The 24,102-nt window shown below is 39.4% G+C and overlaps 3 protein-coding genes across 3 annotated transcripts; all 3 read right to left on the reverse strand.

Annotated features, from left to right (window-relative positions):
- Nucleotides 1-4,941: 4,941 nt before the first annotated feature.
- On the reverse strand, nucleotides 4,942-7,168 carry LOC139143087 (uncharacterized). The gene is made up of 2 exons (XM_070713254.1): nucleotides 7,055-7,168; nucleotides 4,942-5,852 (listed from the first exon to the last, which is right to left on the reverse strand). The coding sequence occupies exons 1-2, from the start codon at nucleotides 7,146-7,148 to the stop codon at nucleotides 4,942-4,944; spliced, it is 1,005 nt and encodes a 334-aa protein (XP_070569355.1). The 5' UTR covers nucleotides 7,149-7,168.
- A 594-nt stretch (nucleotides 7,169-7,762) lies between these two features.
- On the reverse strand, nucleotides 7,763-11,191 carry LOC139131280 (neuralized-like protein 4). Its single transcript, XM_070697274.1, has 5 exons — nucleotides 10,960-11,191; nucleotides 10,311-10,527; nucleotides 9,014-9,098; nucleotides 8,096-8,265; nucleotides 7,763-7,883 (listed from the first exon to the last, which is right to left on the reverse strand). The coding sequence occupies exons 1-5, from the start codon at nucleotides 11,065-11,067 to the stop codon at nucleotides 7,786-7,788; spliced, it is 678 nt and encodes a 225-aa protein (XP_070553375.1). The 5' UTR covers nucleotides 11,068-11,191; the 3' UTR covers nucleotides 7,763-7,785.
- Nucleotides 11,192-11,257: 66 nt separating this feature from the next.
- On the reverse strand, nucleotides 11,258-21,791 carry LOC139143099 (uncharacterized). Its single transcript, XM_070713259.1, has 8 exons — nucleotides 21,729-21,791; nucleotides 17,372-17,472; nucleotides 16,069-16,282; nucleotides 15,352-15,476; nucleotides 14,788-14,953; nucleotides 13,958-14,143; nucleotides 12,256-12,469; nucleotides 11,258-11,330 (listed from the first exon to the last, which is right to left on the reverse strand). Exons 1-8 carry the CDS (start codon nucleotides 21,766-21,768, stop codon nucleotides 11,258-11,260), a joined length of 1,119 nt encoding a protein of 372 aa, XP_070569360.1. The 5' UTR covers nucleotides 21,769-21,791.
- Between the last annotated feature and the right edge of the window lie 2,311 nt (nucleotides 21,792-24,102).

A 24,102-nucleotide genomic window follows, 5' to 3' on the forward strand; every position in this document is an offset into this window, starting at 1 on the left:
ACATTCATGAACCAAGATAGGCTTAGTTCTTTGACTTGTTGTTACACAGGGAGACACAGACTGGCCCCAGTCGTTTGGCTTTTTCTCGAGCGTACATACCAGTCACTCACTAGCTGGTCAAGCGTTCACCAAATCATCTACGCAACAGTCTGCCAGCGTACATTGCTTCAATTTCGCGATCACCTAAGAGTTTATTCCTTCAATTTACTCTGGTTTTATATTTGTATTCTCACAGACTTGAGACAAGTCTATGGGAGACGTGAAAAAGGTAAAGAGTATGATGAAATATCAAAAGTAAATACAGTGAAATACACACTTCAAAACATTAAATTCCAACGCAGAAAACACAATTACATATGTACTGCTTTCTCAAAACGTATAATCATTTCTGATCCCATTTTGGCATTACATATTTGAATTTGAATATCATCCCACTTTAATTTAATTCACTTAAACCTTGATAAGAGCGCTCAAAGTTTCGTCATCCCTTTAGGCCTACACAAACGGACTGTGCAACGTCACTCGAATGTTGGTCAGCTTGAGAGATGTGAAGAGGAAATATTTCGTGACTGAGTGACTCTATATATTCTCTATGCAACATATACATTGGAAATACATGTCAAGCTTGATAAAAAATGCGGATCCTGGAGCGGACCAATTACAGTTGAGTTAAATGGACCAATCAGGTTACATTATGTATCACTTGAGGACCAATCGGAGTGGAGCTGTAATCTTTGTAGCAATTTCCTCATGTTGTTTCAGCTACGATTTCCCCGCCTGACGGGCACTGTAGTTTTAGAGAATTCAGTCTGAACTTTGAGAAGTTCAGAGTTCCAGTGTTCTGTTTGTCGTTCGTAAGTTTTACGCAATAAAACTACAGGCGTTTCATATGCTTTACTGCTGGTGTCCGAGACTGGTACCTGCCATAAAGAACCTGCTTCAACACTCCCCACAAAAGATGCAAGGGAGAAACATACAGAAGGAGGCAGGAAGTCGTAAAGACAGGCAGACAGACACTGTCAGACAGACAGATCGGAAAATGCAGATAGATAAATAGACACACCTGCAGTGCAGATCGATAGACAGATATTAGATGAGTAGATATATAGTATAGACATAGATAGACACACAGCCAGAAATATAGATATATAGATAGACAGAAATATAGACTTACGATCAGATAACTTGGTAGATTGATAGAAAACAGTCATCCACTCATTTCATTGAGAATCACTAATGAATCTAACAAACCGAACAAATACGATACTATGAGCTGCATACGTATTTTCAGGCGAAGATTGACGTCATGCAGTACTTCTGTCAGCGATTATAGTTGATATTGTCGTTGACAGATTATTCCTCCATGATATAGTTATTCTACAAAATGACCGAGGGTAAACATCTATGCACATCAACTCCGTCTGAACGACCATCTAAAATTACGATAGTTAACTCGTTTTGTAGTAAGTGTATGCTTGAGTTATTCTTTATTTGAAAAACCCAAATAAACAAAAAAAAAATGACTGTAAATCTCGCAATCGCAATACAAAAATATACAGGTAAGGCTTATACGGTAAACCAAGAAATTCTTACAGGGGACAAGTTAGCTTTCTATTAGAATGACTTTTTACATGTCCTTCTTGAATGTGAGATGATAGACACATACACATATACGTAGGTTTACAGCTGCAATACTGAAATCTTTGCTGAAGTAAATGTAGTAGTACTGTCGTCCTATACATGTAGCTGTGACGGAAAGGATTTGTATGCCTGATTGGCCTGAATTAATGGTACGTACCAGAAATTACTTCTCTACGATGCTACACTCAGGATGAATGATAATAAAGCATTTTTCGTCATTGGCAGAATAATATAAAAACCTTCTATAAAAAAATGACATAGCGACGCATATGTCCCCATGGTTATTGTATAGGTAAGGTGCATCTCAAAAGTGAAAGTCTCAAACTATTGCTGAATCTTTCTTAAGGAAACTTTCATCATCAAATTAAGAGTAAGAATCAGGGGTCACCGTGCAAATCTTGATACTAGAAATTTCTTCAACTTTTACCGATATTTGAAATGCAAAATGGCCTCCCCCTGTGCTCTGCTAACTCAATGGAGAAAATTGAATGTTCGAATTTCGAAAAACTAGTTTTGAAATGAGTCCCCCCAAGCGGTAGTCAAGAAAAGTATCTGGGAAAGTGTGTCTGAATATCTGTCCTCGAGGCGCATTCAACTTTAAGGTATAGAACACGCCCCGGGGACAGATACTCGGACTTTCAAACTTTTACAAATCTTTCCTGATCTACCACTTGTGGCGGCTCATTTTAAAGCTCTTGGTGTAAGAAAACTTTTCACTGTCTCAGTTTTTTGAAAATCGAAAATTTTATTTTTCCCCATAGAGTTAACACAGGGATGGCGGCCATTTTGAATTTCAAATATCGGGACATCTCAGGTAATTTGTCTCTCTAGTAACAAATTTTGCCCGGTGACCCCTCATTATTATTTTTGATTTGGTAAGAGAATGGTAGAAAGCTTCATTGAGGAAAGTTTGAGCAAAATTTAAATCTTTCACTTTCGAAGTGCATACTACCTTAAATAATTGGGACGTAAAGCCTGAATGAAACTTTGTGTGACTCCATAGATATATTGATTATTTCTATACATTGATTCTTTTATCACTGATATCGCGAAATGCTCGAATTTCTGGAATGTCACACGGTAAGAGTACGCGATTTAACCCTAAACCCTGGAGATCAAGGATCTATGACTTAATGACTGCTCAGTACCAAAGTTCTTTGCTATAACATACGCCCCGATATATTGATTTGTATTTAAATTTTTCTTTCTAACAATATCTGTTTTATCTATTGATGTGTATTTCTATGGCGAATAATCTTGCTACAGTCCTATACCAACTATGGGATAACAGGACGGTCTCGCGCAGTCAATATACCATTTCACAACCATGGTTTGGCCCAATCCTTTTCTTTTCTATGGAAAACTTGGACCCCAACACAAGAAAATGGGTGTGAAAGGGTTGACGTAGACGTGACCGCTGTGTGATATGAATATGTCTGTGAATCGTAATCGATTTTGTGAACACTTTGCCACCAGAACCAAGATGGCGAAACATCATTATCATTAGATCACACTCAAGGAAACCTAAGATGATGCAAGTAAAATGTTCAGGCAATGGCAACGAAGTTCAAATTATGCCACTCAATGTATCATTTGAAATGTGGAACTTGGTGTACTGACGTCTTTGGTGTATTCAAGAGGGTTCTTCCGGATATGTCTCACTTTGCCCAGTATTACGTAAATGTCATTTGTTGGCAGGTGAGACACCATGTTGTTTTCTGGAATGAAGAAATTGGGGATACCACGCTGCTCCAAGAAACCTATCAGCGTATCAATATAGCTGATGAAATGGTCACCGAGCATGTCTTTCCTCCACTGATGAGGAGCTATCTTCTCGCTCGTCCAAAACATGGTTGTCTTCATGTGGTAAGAGGACAGGACACTCGGTTCCTGAAAAACACGAATGCACAGTACATGGGATATTATGATTATGAAGGAGCACCCAATCTCCACCAGCTCTAGGCGATTTGCAATAGTTGAGAAGAAAGTGAGCAAGCATCTTTGGAACAGATAGGTCTTTAGAGCATGACGCAAAGATGTTACAGCATTGAAGTACCGGGGATTGAAGGTGCGAGTGTTCCATGAAGAAGGACAGAGTATTAAAGAGAAAGTTGCCTCATTGGAGAAACAACTTGAAAACATTCAGCAAATGGGAACTCATTTTCATTGCATTTGTGACAACTCTTCCGGCAGCAGGTAGGAAGCCATGGCTGGCAGCTATACGCGATGAGATAACCAGTCTTCCTGTACACTTGTGTTGTGACTTACGCAAAATTTGCTTGTTTCACAACAAAAATAGTCATTGCCGACCTTCCCACATCCTGGTGGCATGTTAGAGGATAGAGAGTTGCTGCACTGTGTACGCGGGGGGGGGGGGGGGTTGGGTTGGGGTTTAGAGACAACATTAACACACACGCTTTCCAATTTGATCCATATTATTAAGTACAACTACAGATAACCTACAGCACACGTATGATTTCTGTCAGTAGTGGAACATGGTCTGCAAGTACTTACTTTCAGATGCATTCGCCAGATTTTTTTGATAACAAGATAGAATTTTCGCTGGTTTTCAGAGAAGCAATGGGCCAGTGTTCGCTCAGCCAATGAGAATGAGAGACGCCACTGCAAATACTCGTCACCACCTTCTCCGGGGTACGACTTCGGCACTATGTGACAACCGGCTTCGACGATGGCACGAACAACGTCGCTGGTTGGCCATTTCCGATCACGTGTCGCCCAATCTTTCGCCATGGATGGCCATTGAGTGCAGGTCAGAGCTAGTGCCCCGTCTGCTGTTTGTTCAAATTCGGCTATTGTGGCGCTCGATCCTTCTGAAATTAAATATATGTGTCTTGTTGTGGTGATTTTCATGACAATATATACTCCTTTGCAGATGTAATTTAACGCTACAAAACTATTGCATATTGAACATACCATAGTTTTATATGTGTCATTGCACACAGGGAGGAAGGAAGGTAGATAGATATATACTATAGATAAATAGATATACATATACAGATAGATACTCTTCGGTATAGATAGACGGAACGATTAAAAAATTGTAGATAGAGCGATACACATATAGATAGATAGATATATATATATATATATATATAGACAAGTAGGCAGATCGATCGATCGATAGTAGACACAGACATAGATAGATAGATAGATAGATAGATAGATAGATAGACAGATAGATAGATAGATAGATAGATAGATGGACATATAGACAGTTAAACGTACCTAGGGATTTGGCATTGTAGTGTACACTCAGGGTCTGTACAGGTCCCTGCTGTACTAACTCGACACATCCATGAAATCCTCCAAACGTCTTGAAATTCTTGTCAATGTCACTCTGGACAGCTGGGATGCGGGACAAGACATGTGCCTCTTGTATCTTGAGGAGTTTAAGTCTTGACAGATAAATTTCATCATGGCCGCCAACAGGGATGATACAGCATGCTTCGTTGATGAACTCTTCGCTGAAATTGTGCTTCCTGTCACCACGGATCCGTACTCGTACATAGCCGGGAGGGGAGGTTGGAACCCATTCCAAGGGTGGGTCGTCGAAGGGGGGCGCCATTCCCACTTCTTCCAAATGGCTGACGATCCTGCCGATGTCTTCCACGGTATTTCGGCGGTACTGCTTTCCTCTAAGCGTTCTCTTTCACGAACTCCGATAGAATCTTCACAAGCGGAGTCGTCGTCCGTTTTCGTGGATTCGGCGACCATGGCCACTGGTATCATCAGATCCATTTCATCATTCAGATACCGGACTCCCTGCTTGCTGTGATCGGTTATGGCGAAACCTTCGCTGGTGCTCCCTGTCCAGACGTAACCGTCAAGCTTCTTGACATTGTTAAAGCAAGGTTTCAAGACATACTTAAAAATATCGGCCAACCTGCCGTAGAGTTTGTTTGGCTCTTTTGAGTCGATGCGATTTGAGTCGGTGACTTGCAGATAGCCACCAAAGAAGGACACATTTGACGCTATCAGAGAGATGAGACTCTTCGATACTGGGTCTATTCTCATGAATGGTTGGCTCATCGTAGTGGCGTGGCTTAACAAGTGATCGATCACATATAGCGAGTCGGCTTCCTGTTGATATCCCAGTCGCTTTGACTTTTTGGATATATCTGTGAGTTTGTCTCGTTCTTTTGCGGCTCCGGACAGCATTGTTGGAAGTGCTTGTTCTATCAACCCCATTTCTGAAATGACCATAAATATTTTTGGCGTTAAAGGTATACAGTCACCTGTAATCTAAATATGCCCATATATGGTCAAAGGGGCGTTCCTTGGTATTCAAAATACCCATGTGAGGGCGCTGTTTTAAAAAGCGGCCACCCGCTTAAAATCTGTGATTGGTTAGATTTTCTCTTTCCGTGGTAACTGTGGCAAAATTGGAACAGGTGACAGTATACCTTTAAATAGCATTAAATATATCACTCTAAAGTAATTAAGCTGTATAGATAAATACTAGTTCTAACTAAAATACATGGAATATACAGCCGATCTTTCACACAATATAGTGATAGAAATAATTATTTCTCATTAGACTTTCTCGAAAGCGTTTTGATTTGTGAAATAAAGAATTACCCCAAAACGCCTGAAATTAGGTGTTCACACGCACTGAAATAACGTTTCGACCACCGAACCAACTATGCGCCGCTGTGCTTTCTACAGACTGAGACAGGGTGTGAGCAGATTTTTGATGGCAGAAGACGAACCGGTTCGACAGTAAGCTTATACATTAGTCTTACTGTTTATGAGATTAATAGAGTCCCACACTCCAATGGACTGAGACGGAATGTCTAACACTAGTTTGGGAATTTCTGCCACACACAAGTCGGAGGGATGTGGGATTATTTTTTCACGTCCCTTCAATACTTGAGCAAATTGCAATTATCTCATCTTATTGTATTAAATACCATTATTATCAATAACTTTCTTTGTTTTACACCATCCCCCTTCGAAAATATAGTCCAGATCCACTTACGCATATTGCTATACGAAATATATTTACACTGATGAAAGTTTTCTACTCAAGGCTCTAACAGCACTAGGTATTAACAATTTGGCGATGTATGAGTCAAAATAGCCACATGATCACTCTTCTTGCGACGGAATAATTAGATTTGAATACCTTTCGCGAATTTTGATACCAGAAATACTTCCAGAGAATGTGCTTTAAGTATGTCAGAAAGACCAGAAAAGCAGACAAAAATCCTTACATTTCAAAAGACATAGAAACTTCCATACATTCCTTTGTCCAGGTGCTACATTCTGTGTCAATAGAGATTTTCAAACTATTTCCTAAGAGTACGTCAATCGACCTATTGCAATAAGATGGAAATGCAGAGTCACAAATTGGGCATTTATTGTTGCCATTATAAAAGTCAGTGATAGTTACCAGGAGAATCTGCAGCTGCAGGCTTTGCGTATATCTCTGCCTGACGTGGATACCGAGCCTTGTCGATGAAGTCCTGTCCAAACGGCGTGCGCATGCGTGAGAATTCTTCCGTATGTCGCGGTGCCCGTTGTAAACCTGAACGTTCTGAAATAATCGAATTGAGACTTTCATAGCAAAGTAAAACTAAAATTGTACAACTATCCCAATGTACCAATTTTGAGAATAAAAAGTAAGATTCATTTTACTTTGAGTGAAAACCACAACATAATAAGACCTAGATGACAGTAAATTGAGTGTTGGTTTATAATCTAATTTCAGAAATTCGTTAAATATGTAAATAAGCTTATGATCAGTATGCCGTTACAATGAAACTATACGTATTATGACGAATGTACTTCAGAATCATAATAATATACAGTTAATTCTGTATTGATATTTCACATAATGACATAAATATATTCAATATGCAAATAGCAAAACATCTCGTGTCAAAATATGCAAATAGGCATCACATGTCATCATCAACATGATCGCGGACAATAGGAGCGTTAATGGAAATAAGCCCGACAACTCTCTCACATTATTAAACAAATTTAACCATATTTCAAAATGCCAAAACAGAGATACTGAAAACTAACCTTCGAAAAACGTAACTCACCGTCCCTCCACCACAACGTAAAGGTAGAAAAATTTTCAACTACAACTCACCGAACGGCTCTACGAACTGAGCTTCAGACGCAGAATCCTTTGGTTATGGCGAAAGCGGGTGGTGGAACGGTGATGGACACCTGTAAGCATTTGCCCGTCACTGCAAACAGTGGATACACATCTGAAAGAGAATATGAGCAACTCCCTGATTGAGGACTTGAAGCAACGGACAGTCACTCAGAGTCAGTGGTCAATAATATTTTGTTTGGAATGTTGTATCCTATCTGGAGGAGCCCTCTATCGAACCTGACGGTAAATGCACAGGGTAATTGTCTGAATGCTTTGCACTATTTATTTTGCCAACTACGATCCGATCCGAACTAGCGTACAAACCTTGAGGGATATTTCGGAAAGCCATTCCCATATCTTCACCGTTGTAGTAGTAATGCAACGCGGAGTTTGGATGACGAGCTACACCAACACGATCACCTTCACTTAATTTATTCAGATTCCACTTATAACCGCCGCCGATTCGTTCGAAGTCTTTATAAAAGTCTGTACCCCTATGGACCAAAAGAAATATGTAAATTGTTGATGACATCTGGCAGTTATTTCAAAGACAACACTTGTAACAGGAATAGCGGGATTCTGCTAACTGTAGCGTAGACACCATCGTTTTTCAATTTATGGAAAATGAAACGACACTATCGTAATTCAACGTATAGAACATGAGGGTTTTGCCAGAAAATAATCGTTTTCGCGCCAATTTTCTTATGCACACAGTCTACTTAAGGCAGGAATGTGTGCGACGAGACTTCACTGGTAGAAACATCCTTCAATTTAGGCTGATAATGTGTAGAGAATCAAGGCCTGTGCCCGCGCCTATCGATTTGAAGTTTCAAACTAAAATTGTACGCTGTCGTTATACTCACTGATACCTATTATTGCCTGAATACATGGGTTTATGTGCCCGATAGCAGGTGACAGTTTGCCGACGCCTAATTTAGAATTTCATATGCACAGACGGTTACTCCGTCACCGTACGAATCAAATACAGTCATGTTTGATGCTATGCATAGAAATCATGATCTAAAGTGACTGGAATGCATTGGCTGCAGGACGTGTTGAACCATGCTCACCAATAGGTGGCGTATCACCAAGTTTTTCAAGCAACCACCGATAAGAAGACAGAGTAATCCACGGTATCAATCCACGCACTGGACGTTCCATTTGAAACTTTATTTCATAAATAGAAGTAGTTCTATGTACTCTGAAACTGCACTGGAGGAGTGCAAACAAAAGATATGTTACCTTAGGAACCAAAATCCCTGTCCTTGTCCGTAGCCGTCGCCATGGTAGAAAACGTCATCTGGAAATTCTTGATACATAGTAACGCCTACAAAATTGATGCCAAATATTAAGAGTAAGCTTTTCGGGGAACAAATAAATATGTTTAAAGGGAAACAGTCGTGGAACTGCGCCTGTGCGAGTTTCTTGTTTACAAACAATGTATTTCGTGCACGATATCTAGATGCACCTCATCATCATAGCTGCAACATTTGAATTATACGATGTAGATTATGATAGACATGTTTTAACTTTCATCAATCACCATCGTAACTTGGATACAGCGTTTACATTGGTCGTATGGGTCCCATACGACCTTTGAGCTCAGTTCCGACGATTGTATCCCGTTAAGTGAAAGCCTTAAGTTTCTTGGCGGGCAGATTCGGCGAAAATTTTCACTGTCGTGGCGGCAGGCAGTAAAGTGCGGACTTTCTTTTCATAAGCGGCGATTTAGGGAAATTTGATTTATTTGTTCGGAACGGTTACATCGGAAAAAAGACAAGCGATGAACATGATGCACATACAAAGATAACCTGAGTACAGTGGTGGCACAAATAAACTTGCAATAGAGTCTCTCTTTTGGCATTTTGATTGTTAATATTGTGTCACCATGGTGTTATTCACATTACATGTCAATTTGAAACAATATTCCAGTTCACATACTTATATTTAACTGACAGTTTCGAAATTAGAACATAATATTTCATTAATATGCTAATGAGTACCGTAATAAGGGGCAAAACTTCCCCAGGTTACATTCGACAATCACCATGTCACTCACAGACATTATTTTAGTTCATGACTGACTTTTAGGTTAGGTATGATTTCAATATTTCTTATCATATCATACCAGAATACTGATGGCGCAAATGAAGTGATCTGATTGGTCGAAACGTGAAAATAAGTGTGCTATATTCGCGATACAGCACGGTTTGTAACATGCGCGAGCTCTCAGCTGGAGAAAATTCCTTTTTTGACATTTCACGCCAGAATTTCAATATACTGTTATGATATAATAGCAATAAATCACACCCAGCGACGGTATACCACTCGGTTTTGACCAGTTCTCTTCAAATATCCACTCACTATCGCTCTTGTATATAATCCTGAACTGATCCAAATCTCGTAGTATACCGTCGCTTGGTGTGGTTTACTGTTTAAATAAAATACTGAAATTGGCGAGTTTTGAAAGTTTAACCAGCTGTTGAGGTATGAGATACTTTCTGCTACCAAAAATCGCAATAATGGTAGCCATGCTTACCGAACTCCAAAGTTTCCGGTTTATTCCGGTCCATCCGATCGATCTGTATTTCAAATAATGTCCCAGTTGGAAGTGGTTTATTTGTGACAAATACAGCCTTATCGTTCGCTGCGTGCTCGGCGTCGATCCGATAAGCTACCCTGCCACCGTCCTTGATGCCAGCCCGAACACCGAGGCCTTTGAAAAGCAGGGACTTTGACCCAATACCACTCACGTCCTAAAGAAGATGACACGTTTAATGTTATCTATGCACCCATGATTCCGGTCGTGAAATTGAAGTGGTCCTCCCATGATCATATTGCCTTTTTCACAATGAATGAATGAATGAATGAATGAATGAATGAATGAATGAATGAATGAATGAATGGATAAAAGAATGAATTCTATTGTCTTCTACAAGTGATCCAATAAGATGAAGGCACCAAGGTACCAACGAGCTTGTTCTGTATGTTCAGAGTATGCAGTTCACCGTTTCGTTGTCTATCAGCGGGCAGGTTATCTTACAGGTGCGTTTATCAGTTTCCTGGACATATTGTTTAGAGGTTTAGAATGCAATTTCGAATTGACACTGTACATTTACCCACTAAACTGTTTAGTGCCCTGTTACAAATTAATTCATGGTTTGTAGTGACGAGACGAATGATCAGACCTGGTTTTCTTTTTCAGATTTCGTTTCAGTTGGTTTTGCCGCAGTCTTTGGCTCCGGAACGGGTTGTTTACTTTTGTGTACTTTGGCTTGTGAATGTTGTGGGTTCATCGCCGTGGTATTTACCGATCAGGTCCGATAGGGCAAGAATCTGGAAGACAAAACAACACTTGCAGACTGTGCACAGTGACATAGCACAGCGCCCCCTGGAGAGCCTGAGTTAGTCTACTTTTCCTGTTAGAGGACACAGTGGAAAGACATTTTGTTGCTCTTTCGCTCTCTGTGGTCAGCTGTTCTTATTCTAATCTTCCAGATTCCTGTAGGAACAACTTCCTGGGTTACCTGGCTCCCCTAATAAAACATGTTCAACACATCTAAAATAACAGAAATCTGCAAATTGTTGTCACAATCGTAAGCTTATATTTACGCGATTTTGTCATACTGAATACGTTTGATGAGAAAGACATACGCACACACACGAGACGTAGGATCACTGTCAGTGTATAAAAGGTATCGTATGAAATTTTCCAACGGTTATGTGGACGGATAGCGGCTTGAGATTATTGTCTGATCTTTGTCTGGTGTTTCTCGAGCTCGGGAAATTTTTCGGCATGGTTATATTGTTGATTCACTTTGCTGCCATTAGATTGATTGGTTATTGGTTGGCCCTCTGTTCGCTGCAGCTTTTGATGAATTGTCAACACTGCACTGTCTGTCTGTCTGTCTGTCTGTCTCTGTCTAATCTGTCTGTCTGTCTGTCTGTCTGTCTCTCTCTCTCTCTCTCTCTCTCTCTCTCTCTCTCTCTCTCTCTCTCTCTCTCTCTCTCTCATATTTATCTCTGGATATATAGCCAACTCCTGCCCGCTGATGGTATATTTCAATCGAGTTTTAAATTTGATTCAACGACGCACCATAGTTGTGATGGTGATTTCTCAAGATTAATCAACAGTTCTGACATTTTGCCTGCCTGCCTTAAATTATCGAAGCACCAGGCTGTGATTACTGAACATAATTACCGAAAATAACCTAATAGGGGTTACTATTCCTTGATGATCTAAGATGATGAAATAACAATAACAAAACAAAAACGTTAAATATTTGTACCTAAAAAGTTATATTGGATCTTAGCATTAGTAAGTAATATAACTTCCGAAGTTCATTTTTTTGAATTACAAGTACATTTCATAATAGAAGACTGTTGCATGTGCAGCAAACTTAATGTCAATTGCCGTAGAAGGATAAAATGCAATGATGGATTCAGTGTCGTTTCTCAGTCATCTCTGCACTGTTCAAACTAACCTTGTCTTTAAGAGTTGGTAATGGTTATCGCAGATATCGAGGAGAAACTTAACTAATCCAGCCTCCCCAGCCGCTGCTGCAAACGATTTACTGGCATCCGTGTAGTTCCAGAATACGTTCACCAATGAATTCAGAGCTTCCCAACGATTTCCGTCTCGATACAAAGCGTCACCTCCGTTGCCATAGTAATACCGGGCTAGCTCCATCAAAGTATCTTAGAAAATATTGACAGTTTACACTTAGTGATAATAAAGAGCCCAGCGAGGAATGCATTGATTCATTATATATGATAAATAAATATATTACATATACACTTTGAAAACCCAAGCTTGAAAAGTGTCTGTGGGTGCCTATGGTCTCTCACTATACCACTCTGTCCCTCACTGTCTCTGTATTTGACTTTTAAGAAAACAGTCAATATATGTCAATTGCCCACAAAATGCACCTCCGGGACATATTTTGACTCTGAAACTTACACAATACTTTCTCGGTCTACACTTGTGGGGGCTCAGTGTGAAGCTCTTGGAATAGATAAAGTTTTCACGGCGTAGTTTTATGAAAATGAAGATTTAATTTTTCCCTAATGAGTCGACACATGGATGCGGCCCTTTGAATTACAAATGTCGGTTAAAAATTAAAAAGTGAGTAAACCTATTTCCCTAGTGACCCCTGTTTACTCTTGATTTCAAAAGGGAATAGTTTAACGTATTCTTACGGAAAGTTTTCAATCTCGAGGCGCAGGTTCTTTTACCCTATGAGCTGCCAACTTGAACGAGTTATTTGACCAGGGTGATAAGCTTCCATGTTGGTGATCGGCAGAACAAATTAATGAAGGAATTAAGGACGGTAAGTAACAGATGTGGACTGTTTTCTTTGAAATACAACACAGAGACAGCGAGGTAAAGCGAATGGCACACACACGACACAGGTAAGGCTTTCATAATAAACATGTTTAATACATGACTAATATTTATCATAACTTCAAGACGATTATTGTTTGTGATACCCTGTTATTCAGACTTCCCTCTCTCAAAATGTTTTACATTTTATCCATCAGTAGATACTACAGCGGCTTCATCATCTCAATCATACCGTTTGAAATGCTTACTTAACATTTGTGCAGCCAAAATAACAGAGTAAATACTCTTATAGAAACATAATGATCTCTGTAAATTTGATGCAAAGTTTCCGCTACTTGTGTTTTCAGGCTTTCCAAAGTGCCATCAAATTTTGACAGAGCGTTTTTTTTTGGGGTATGTCTCGAGATTTCAATTCGAGACTTCGATCACGGAACTACGTGGAGACAAAAAGCCTACAAAAAAGCATTATAAATTTGTAAAGTTCCTTTACACGACGGAAAAAAATTTAAAAAGCAGACTACCAAAGACACCATTTCATTAAATCATCTGCCATCCAAAACGTTGACATCCGTTTACTCCAGTCAAGCTAGTGCACCTACCCGCAAATACAAATTTAAAAACTTAAAATAAATTTTTTTTTTCGTCTTTTTCATGGCTGGATCAACGATCGGAATAAAACCGCACACGGATTTATTAAGCACTAAATCATCTCAAGGTGATAGTAAGCCCGTTTATATTACAATTGTATAAAACAATAAAGCGATCAGAGTCAGACCCTGGCGTGATTAATTACACACAATTCTTTACCAGTCGACCATATGAAGTTATCTGTTCACACTCACCTACAGACCCGTTGATGTCCACAAATCCGGAGACAATCACCCGTCTTTCTTTACGCTGGAACTTTGTCGCAGCTTCGTTCATGGAATCGAGTTTTTCTTTTACTTCATTGAAACTGTCTTTGCTGGTCTCTTTGAGGTCATCGACCGCACTCTTCAAGGAGGCCAGTGTTTCCGACAACACAGTGTCTGAAGTCGGAAACAAAATTAAAGGGTTTATGAAACATGAAGTGTAATTCGTTGTACGTGAAGGCATATCGAGGATGGCTCTTCGTGGACGATGGAAATAATTTTAAAGTCCTCTCCACTACCAAATATAGACCTTTATATCCGCTTCCATTTAGTAACACAGTAATAAACGAAATTAAACAGCCGCTCATGCCATCGCTTTGTCAAAGTTCGAAGAACGAGTGGACACTATACTACCAAATCTCAGTTTGTGAGCAAGCTTTCCGTACATGTGTTTCATTGAGGTAGAATGCGCCTTGGGGACAGATGTTCAGACTTTCAAACTTTTACAATATTGTTTTAGCCTACCACTTGTAGGGGCTCACTTTAAAGCTTATAGAGTAACAAGTTTCCACCACTTGGTTTTGCGAAAATCGGGAATTTAATTTCCCCATTGAGATAACAAAGGGAACTAAGGCGACCATTTTAATTTTAAATATCGGTAAATATTTGGTAATTTGTTTCTCTAGTACCAATTTGCATGGTGATTCCGATTTTCATTCTCGATTTTGAAAGAGAATGTTTGAAAGTTTGCGTGACGAAAGTTGTATTTGAAAGACGCGAACCACCTTAAAAAAGATAAATATGTCGCGACTGTTCCATACCTTTGACCGCAACACTTTCACTCTTGTCGTCTGTAGATTTGTCAGGCTGTACATCGTCTTTTCCAACCAAACCTAATTTCACAAGAATCCTACTGATGTCGGCTTTCTCGTGTTTGTCACATTTCTCCATGCTCTGGACTAACAACGGTACCGCCATGGCCACTATCTGAAGTAAAATGAAAGAAAAGATTCAAGAGGTTTTTAACGGGAACTGTTCCCAGCAATATAAAGCATATGAAGTGTCTCGAGTATTTCACCATTGTGACTTTACCATTAGACGCACCGCTTCGAGATTCTAGGGATCTTTGACCGTTTCCTGAAATGTCGACGAGTACAGAAATAGAACCGACCATCAATGGTGGACTTAAAGAAGTATTGGTCTCCATGACACTGGTATTACATGCTTACAAGTTGAACGAACTTTCCTATAACTCTTTGACGTTTTATAGATAAATCCATCGCCATCCATTCCTGGTTCTTCATCTGCTTTTCTTAGCAAGTAAAATTTGCTCTGAGTGAACATAAAACAGATTTCATAGATGCATTGTATTCGTAGTGTCTTACCTTTTCCTTATTTTCCTGGTTCATTGAGAGATTTTCAAAACCTTCCAGTAACTCATCTAAGGAGAATCCACTTTCGGACCCACTCACTATCTTTTCTAGTTCATTTGCCATCGTGGTAATAAGTTCTGCGAAAGCACATGGGATAAAAATTCAAGTAATGACAATATTGCTCTTTTGTGATCATGTATGTGCGCGCCTGTGAACATGCGCCGTTTATACGTAAATACAATTCATTGAGCATGTATGTATGTATGTATGTATGTATGTATGTATGTATGTATGTATGTATGTATGTATGTATGTATGTATGTATGTATGTATGTATGTATGTATGTATGATGCATGCATGCATGCATGCATGCATGCATGCATGCATGCATGCATGCATGCATGTATGTATGTATGTATGTATGTATGTATGTATTATGTATGTATGTATGTATGTAAGTATGTATGTATGTATGTATGTATGTATGTATGTATGTATGTATGTATGTATGTATGTATGTATGTATGTATGTATGTATGTATGTATGTATGTATGTATGTATGTATGTATGTATGTATGTATGTATGTATGTATGTATGTATGTCTATGTATCTATGTGTGCATCTATGTATGTGTCAATGTACGCATCTTTACATGTACCTATGTATCTATATATGGATGTATCTATGTATGTATGTTTGTCTAAAAGCAATGGTATTATTCCGTACCTCTCTCGTCTTTAATGAGATCGAACTCATTCTCTGCTTCGACGACGTAGCTCAGTGCTAGCATGGCGGGAAGGTATCTATCAATGGCGTCAGAACCCGCGTATATGTGAAGTACTCGCTTTGCTTCTGTGTTGTTGAAGAAATGGCGGTTGGGCGCCGCTCTCGCGAGATTATGCAAAACGTACAGGGACGACTGGACCAAACCCCATCTCCTCTGACAGATAAAGAATCATATAAAAGTAAAAATTCTACAACAATATACGCAACTATAGACAAGTAAGACGAAAGGCTGCGATAAAATGAAACAAGGAGAGATAGAACACGCCGGGTCAGTTTCTATGAAGTAATTTTAGTGAACACAGTGTATTAGTTAAATTTATGAAATTTGTCTCTGTGACCCCAGGCGTTGATTTTGACCCATAAGTTTGAATTTTGATTCTTAGAATGAGTTTTAGAGATTATTTTTTCTTCAGGAAAGTTTGACATAAGCTACCTTAAAGGTGTACAGTCACCTGTAATCTAAATACTAGTATGCCAATATATGGTCAAAGGGGCGTTCCTTGGTATTCAAAATGCCCATGTGAGGGCTGCCAACCGCTTAAAATCTGTAATTGGTTAGATTTTCTCTTTCCATGGTAACTGTAGCAAAATTGGAACAGGTGACAGTATACCTTTATAGTTTTATTTTGTTTCGTGTGGATCATCTCTCTACAGTTGCGTTTACCGATCATGAGGTATGTATTCACTTCATAACATGAAGCTGTTCACCCCAAGGATCATATAAATTGAACATTACAATAGGGTACGACTTGTATTACTGCTTAATGAATAACCATTAAAGGTACACTGTCACCTGTTCCAATTTTGCCACAGTTACCATGGAAAGAGAAAATCTAACCGATTACAGATTTTAAGCGGGTGGCCGCTTTTTAAAGACAGCGCCCTCACATGGGCATTTTGAATACCCTTTGACCATATATGGGCATATTTAGATTACAGGCGACTGTATACCTTTAAATGCTAAAAATCACTTTAAGCGAGAATTCAACGGAAAGTAGTGCAGACTTTAGCTGATATATTAAATTTACTCGTTTTAACACAAGGTAGCTGCACCTCGGTTTAGTCAAACCAATAATTGCTATGCAATCTCGACTAGAAATCCTCAAATCTTTTCTAATACGTTCCTTCACGGTCCCTCTATCACGTGGTTCCTTGAAGTTGTACACTTGAGAACCACTTAAAGCTCTTGCAAACTCTCTTCGTAAAAGGAGGGCGCACCACTGCAAACGATTGGTTATCTCACCTCATATATCTGTGATCCGGGCTTCACCAGGTTCCTCGTTTCCAAAACTATCGGCGGAACGTTCGACTTCAACCGTGGCAGAAGAGAACTCTGCAAGGGCACTGAGGAGAAAAAAAATAAACGACCATAAGCAAAATATCGCAGTTAAATAACATTTACACTCAGGAAATAGAAAAAATTACGTTGTTGTGTATATAATTTATGCAATGGCATATTCACAAATAGTTTTGATCCAAGCCCGCAATTTAGGGAATGTTAACATCCAGAGTAGACTTTTGTAAGTTCTCTGGATCGCGCAAACATCGGGATTGAAATCCATGTAAGTACAGCTGGTATGAGGATGTAACCCTATAGGTTTCTTAACCCACGATCATCGCTAAATGACTGAAAACTATTCGTATGTATAGCAGCTTCCACAAACTGCGATTTCTTACATTGGTGAAAGCTTAAGGAACAATTTACAGCTGTCTGTTAATATGAGCACACCAAACTATCTGTTTGTTAAATCATTGAGAAAGTGGTTGTTACAAGACTTCAAAATTCTACAATATTGTGACTGTCACAGAGCGCTGTAAAATTTAGGAATAAAATGGGGCCACGACTCGAATTGCTGTAAGCTATTTTTCTGGCTCCAGGATCTTCTATTTTTTGTTGAAATTGACACTATAAAACTCACAAATGGCAATGAAGAATGAATAAAAATAAACTCTCCTAATGGTTATGGGCAACGAGGGCTTTGAATACCCTGAAGGCGTTTGGGGAGTGAATTATAAAAAATAAATGAAACCCCGAGAAAATGTTGGTCATGTCCGACTAGCAAAATGTGGTCTATGCAAATAACTAATATTACATACAAAGTCATGGAAAATCTTCATTAAATATCTAAATGTACAAGCAAATACGTTATATGAATTATTGTACTGTGTCACAACCTCCATAGCCAGTGATCTCTCTCTCTCTCTCTCTCTCTCTCTCTCTCTCTCTCTCTCTCACACACACACACCATTTCCATGTGTTGGCGGCGGACAAAGCCCGTGACACATTTCTGGAAAGGCAAACGTACCTAATTGACTCAAAAGTACAAGACAAATCGAATATTTGAAAAGGAGTGGGTAACCAATGTTGACTGCTCTTCGTCCGAAAATACTGTAAATTATCGCGTTTGGCCAAAATGTGCGAAGATATCATGGATGTCACGGTCACATGGTCAGCGAATGAGTGGTAACTTAATTGTCATGATCAGATTTTAGGCAAGTGATAGCAAAGTCACCGTCCCGTCAGATTGTGGTCGAAGACTGAGTATTTGGTCTCAGTAAGATGTGCGTGTGTATGAACGTCAGAGGCATGGACATGAACATTGAGTGTGGTAGTTCACTTTCTATGCATGGCCCGGCGTACTGTGCCTTTCGAGGTAACAGAACAGTCAGCAACGGATACTAATGATCGTGAAGACGTTGTGTGTCCGTGATCATTTGCGCGATCATTTCTAAGGGTATCTGACGCGGCTAACAAAGAACTTATCCACGAAGTAACCCGCTACTAACGCTATGGATGTTGAAGTCAGAAAATGTTCGCGCTTAGGGGAACACCATTTGATTTCTGGGGGGGGGTATGGAGGATTTTGAGAAAAAAAAATTGTCGCCAGGTGAGATAGAAGAAAAAAAAAATTGATCCTGTCATGACCTGAGAAAAAAAATTGTCATAACAGACAGAAGTGAAAAAAAAATTGTCACAATGCACCAGAAATTAGCAAAATTTGGAAACCCTATTCTCATGTATTCTTTGCCGGCGCGCCGCCATAGGCGGCGCAAATGTTTTTACCACAAGCAATTCTTATGTTTTTTCCCAGCACTTATGATATAAGCATGCACTACATAGGTCTACTTACACCTCAGTGCACTCAATGTTTTCCTTCCCTTTTCTGACCCAAGAAATCATATTTCAGGATTTCTGTTGCAATATCTCAATGGCATAGGCACTATCTAAAGGGGACTTTTTGACTTCTGTAAATTGTGAAAATTTTAAAACACAAGACAGGAGTCAATAAACTAGTGTTAAAATCAATATATTATTCTCTCAATATAAATATATTAGGAAGATGTACAAGTTGACAATGAAAAATTGAGGAACAACAAATGTAATGAAATACAAGGGAGAGGGTCACTAAAAAAATTGAAAACTTCAGGGGGCGTTACTCAAAATGTGGAGAGGAAGAAGGGGGACGGGGTTACTCAATTTTTTTGGCGAAATAAATTGAAACACATCTCAGATTGCACCATTGCACACATCCATTTCTCAAAATTTCAATGCGAGAGGGGGGGCACCCCCTTTGGTGCTCTCCCCCCTTGGGTCTTCTAACAGTGTTACTGGTAAAAGACAAATTTAAAATACCTATCAGATTGCACTACACTGCACCGTAGCGCACATCAATTTCTCAAAATTTTCACAGGATCTAGGACAAAACTGAACTGTTGTGAATTCATCCTTTATTATCACAGAAACATGTTTTCATTTACCTCAGTTCAATGACCATTTTGACAGTTAAACATACATATTCATGCTTTTCATTAGAAGCTGGCAGCTGGAGAAATGACACAAGAAAGTCACAGATTTTCCGTTCCTGTATATTTATTTATCTTCAGTCTCTGGCAAACAGAACTGTTTTTCACAAATTGTATTGTCATTGTTTGGTTGTTGAATATTGTGACACAAACACTGATCATGCATAAAATGTAAAAAAATATTGCAGTGTTCAATGTCATTTTCAAACAGTTTTACCAAATGCAAAATAACCTGAAATTCCTCTCAGATTGCACCATTAAACACATCAATTTCCCAAAATTTCCAATACGAGAGGGGGAAACCCCTCTCGTGCTCTCCCCCTTGGGGTGTTCTAACAGTTTCACTTAGTAAAAAAAAAATTAAAAAACACCTCTCAGATCGCACCAGACTGCACCATTGCACACATCAATATCTTAAACTTTCCATGCAAGATAGGGGAAAGCCCCTGTGACACTTTCCCCCTAAGCCTCTCACGTGTTCTCCCCTGTACTTTCAAATTCTGCCCGGTCAGATATCCTAGTGAAAACCCTGTCATAATACCCATCCAAATTAAACAATATACTGTATGGTTAGATACTTACTGCGTGAGCTTTTATATCTTTATTTTATTGTGACTTGCAATTTCATTTTGATGGGTTCACCTTTTTTGAACCATCATGAGATAACTGATGATAGTCTACCAGAGTACATCAGGATTTCAAAGGTCTTTACTGTTGCTGTATTTTGTAAATTTTACAAATACATGTATTTGTATTTAACTTTTCTAAGTGGGGGATCAGTCAAAATTTCAGAGTTAGAGAGGGGAGTTACTCAAATTCATCATGGTTGACTGGGGGGGGGGGGTGTCACTTGAAATTTCTGAGTTTCAGGCCGTAAATAATGACGGCTCCCTTATATACAACGCATCACAAACTTGATGACAAAGAAAAAAAAAATTTGCATTGCTACTCCATTTGGAAAAAAAAATTGATGCAGCTCTGACAGTAGAAAAAAAATTGCTGTCACTGTGAAAGGAAAAAAAAATTGCTCCCATACCCATTTCCTCCATACCCCCCCCCAAAATCAAATGGTTCTCCGCTTATCAGAGTTCAGTCATTTTATTTGTGCAGGAAAGCGATAAATATCACTTTCGTTTTACCCATTGAAGTGTCTCGAATTTGGCGAATTATTAATGGACCTCTTTGTTATACAGCTTCCGGGAAAAAAACTTTCTTAATTTCGCGCTTTCAACGCTCTTCCACACCGAAGGGACTTCAGTATATCCTTTTTTTTGTTGTAAAGACGTCCACTTACGCACGTATCATTGGCATGCTTGATTTTCTCAAGTCTTCTACCATGGTCGCCAGTTTTTTAAAATTCCGCTATGCGCCTACGCGACCCGTAGCATAGACCAGACGTGTAGACGTGGGTACGCCTGATATTTCTCAGGCGTATGTACACACACGTCAATACCACAGTCACTCGTGATCAGTCTATTCCGCTCGGCGTCTGTGCCCCCATAGACGTGTGAACATATGCCTGAGGGTTTTTCTCAGGCTAGGCATATGTACACACGTCTATGAGGCATAGACGCCGAGCGGAATAGACTGATCACTAGTGACTGTGAATATTGTGTGTGTCGACGCTGTCGCGGCGCATTTTTGAATGCGGAAGTAGACTATATATTATCTGCATATAAACTGTTTCCAGTCAAGAACAAACGGCTGGATAAGAGTGAATTCTTGACAACGAAAGACTGTATAGTCGAATCATTGGTCACTGTTCTGCTGACGAAAATGTAGCGAAATCAACTTACTCAATTTCCCGACAAGGTCACTAAGGCCAAGAGAATCCATGATGTTCGACCTCGTCGCTTCGAAATGACCTCTGACCTCATGATTAGACCTAACGCGTCATCAGCTTGCTTTTACATATAAACCACAGTGTCATTTCCTGTAAAAACAGTCGCTTGTGGACACGGGCGGAGGCCCCCATTACGGCATAACCTCTACATTTAACCCCCTGTTACATTGTCTACAAACCGAATATTGTGTGTTTCAGCATGCTGTAGGGAGACAGCAAGAAACTGTATTATCTTAGGCACCTTTACAAGGTCTACTTGTTGTTTTTCTTATGAATATTCAATGGTATTCATACATTTTTAGCTTTTCTCGAAACAAAATTCATGAAATGCGACAAAGTGGCTCTTGATTTTGTTTAATTATCGCTAACATTATAACCATAGGATGACATAGAAATGTTATTAATTTTTCTGAATTACCTACCAAACTATGGAATCTCAAAATGTGAAAAATAATTTGGAAACAAAATATTTTCAGGATTCCTCCTTATATGCAGAGCAAAACTCTCAAGTTCCCCTCATAGTACCTCAAGAATTTTCAAATCCCCTCTTGATTTCTCCAGTCCCGCCTCCACCAGAAATTGTGAACGCAGTCTCCAGAATGTAGATTTCAAAATCGAGCGAAACTCCTCCATTCAGTTATTTGTATAAGGTCATCGACCCGTACAGGGAGACAGCCATACAAGGTGGATAGTATGATGAAATATTACGGAGTGAAGAGTTACTCTAGCTGGGCTTGGGCACAGTGTGTGAAACTCACTCAAAATCTCTACTGGCCAAGCGGGCCAGCAACTTTACAAAATCACTGGCCCTGAAGGAAATCGACTGGTCCGATCCTCATGTCAAATCCAAATATAGAGCAGATTTTTTACCTGCGCTCACCATAGGGGCCAAGAACATGCGATTGAAAAATAAAAATACACCACTTCAACATCCTAACATCAAACTGTTATTTGTGCCTTTTGATTCTTTTAAAGGAAAGCAAATGAAGATGACTATTAAAACCAAAAGTTTTGGCAACTGATCTCAGTGCTAAATATCATGAAATCAGTGAAAGGTTAAGCACAAATACATAAAACGTTTTTATTTCCTAAAGCAGCCTTTTATAACAAATATTTCTAACAATGAGAAAAAGAGCGCAAGCGTAGGATTCAAGTTGAAATATGTCCCAACACGGAAAAGTTACGCGTCTAGAACTCTAATCACGGATAGGTAAGTTTTGGAACCACACACACCCTACCACACACAAATGGAGTCAATGCAACAGTTGATTCTTTCAAAATCGATTCTGGCTAGCGCTTCTCCTCTGTGAGGGTGTCATCTTCGCCAAATTCAAGGAATGGAATACAAAACAATAGGGCAACTGATGAAAAGAAATAATACTGAAGTGTTGAAACCAATGTTAAAGGACGAATCACAAATGTTAGCGTAATCAAGGCAAACGGCCATCAAGGTCAAATCACAATTCAGACGCGACTTCGCACAATGTTTAAATATCGGACATTTATTTCTAGTATCGAAGTTTGACGTCCAACATATTTCTGCCATACATAACAATCTATATATCGGGTCTTATATCGATACTTAGACTTACAAGAACGACTTGCCTTCTGCGCGTCATGCTGGGATTGCGAAATTGGCTATTTTACCTCAGGCTGATACATATCGGCAATTTTGGACTCTCTATAATAATCGATACTGGACAATTCTAGAATGACTTGCCTTGCGTCTCGACACACCGAATCTGTGAAATCACAGAATCTGATGTTTAATCGATATTTATCGGCGATTGGGACCCTAACATCGTCACTAGAATGACTGGCCTTGTGTCTCGGGCACGTCTGGTCTGGGTTCTCTACTACCTCCATGGTTTATCGGATTTCAGTACAAATGTTCGATATTTATGTCGGAGATTTTGCAACCTCACAGATCTTCCAAGCCCGACTTCCTCAATCCGGCTCTAACTTCGATACTAGACCATACTATACTTGTCAAATCGCGGGTAAATATCCGATGTATATCGGGGAGGTCACTACCTTACAGATCGGGCCCCGTGGTCTAGCCAAGCCCAACTTCCGTAGTCCGACGCGAACTTAAATTATACGATACTGGACTTGTCTAAAACGGTGGATATATACCCTATATCGGAGATTTCACCATTTCACATATCTGATCAAACAATTCTAATTTCGATACTGTTGTCCAGTAGCTGAAAATATTTGATATCATATAAAAGTGCAATGTTGAGGTATCGAAAAACCCAGTTTATCTCGACACATGCGACACGGTCGATACGCTAAACAGTGAGACCACAACGAGATCTCAAACC

The sequence above is a fragment of the Ptychodera flava genome, chromosome 1, assembly GCF_041260155.1.
Source record: "Ptychodera flava strain L36383 chromosome 1, AS_Pfla_20210202, whole genome shotgun sequence".
NCBI classification, from domain to species: domain Eukaryota; kingdom Metazoa; phylum Hemichordata; class Enteropneusta; family Ptychoderidae; genus Ptychodera; species Ptychodera flava.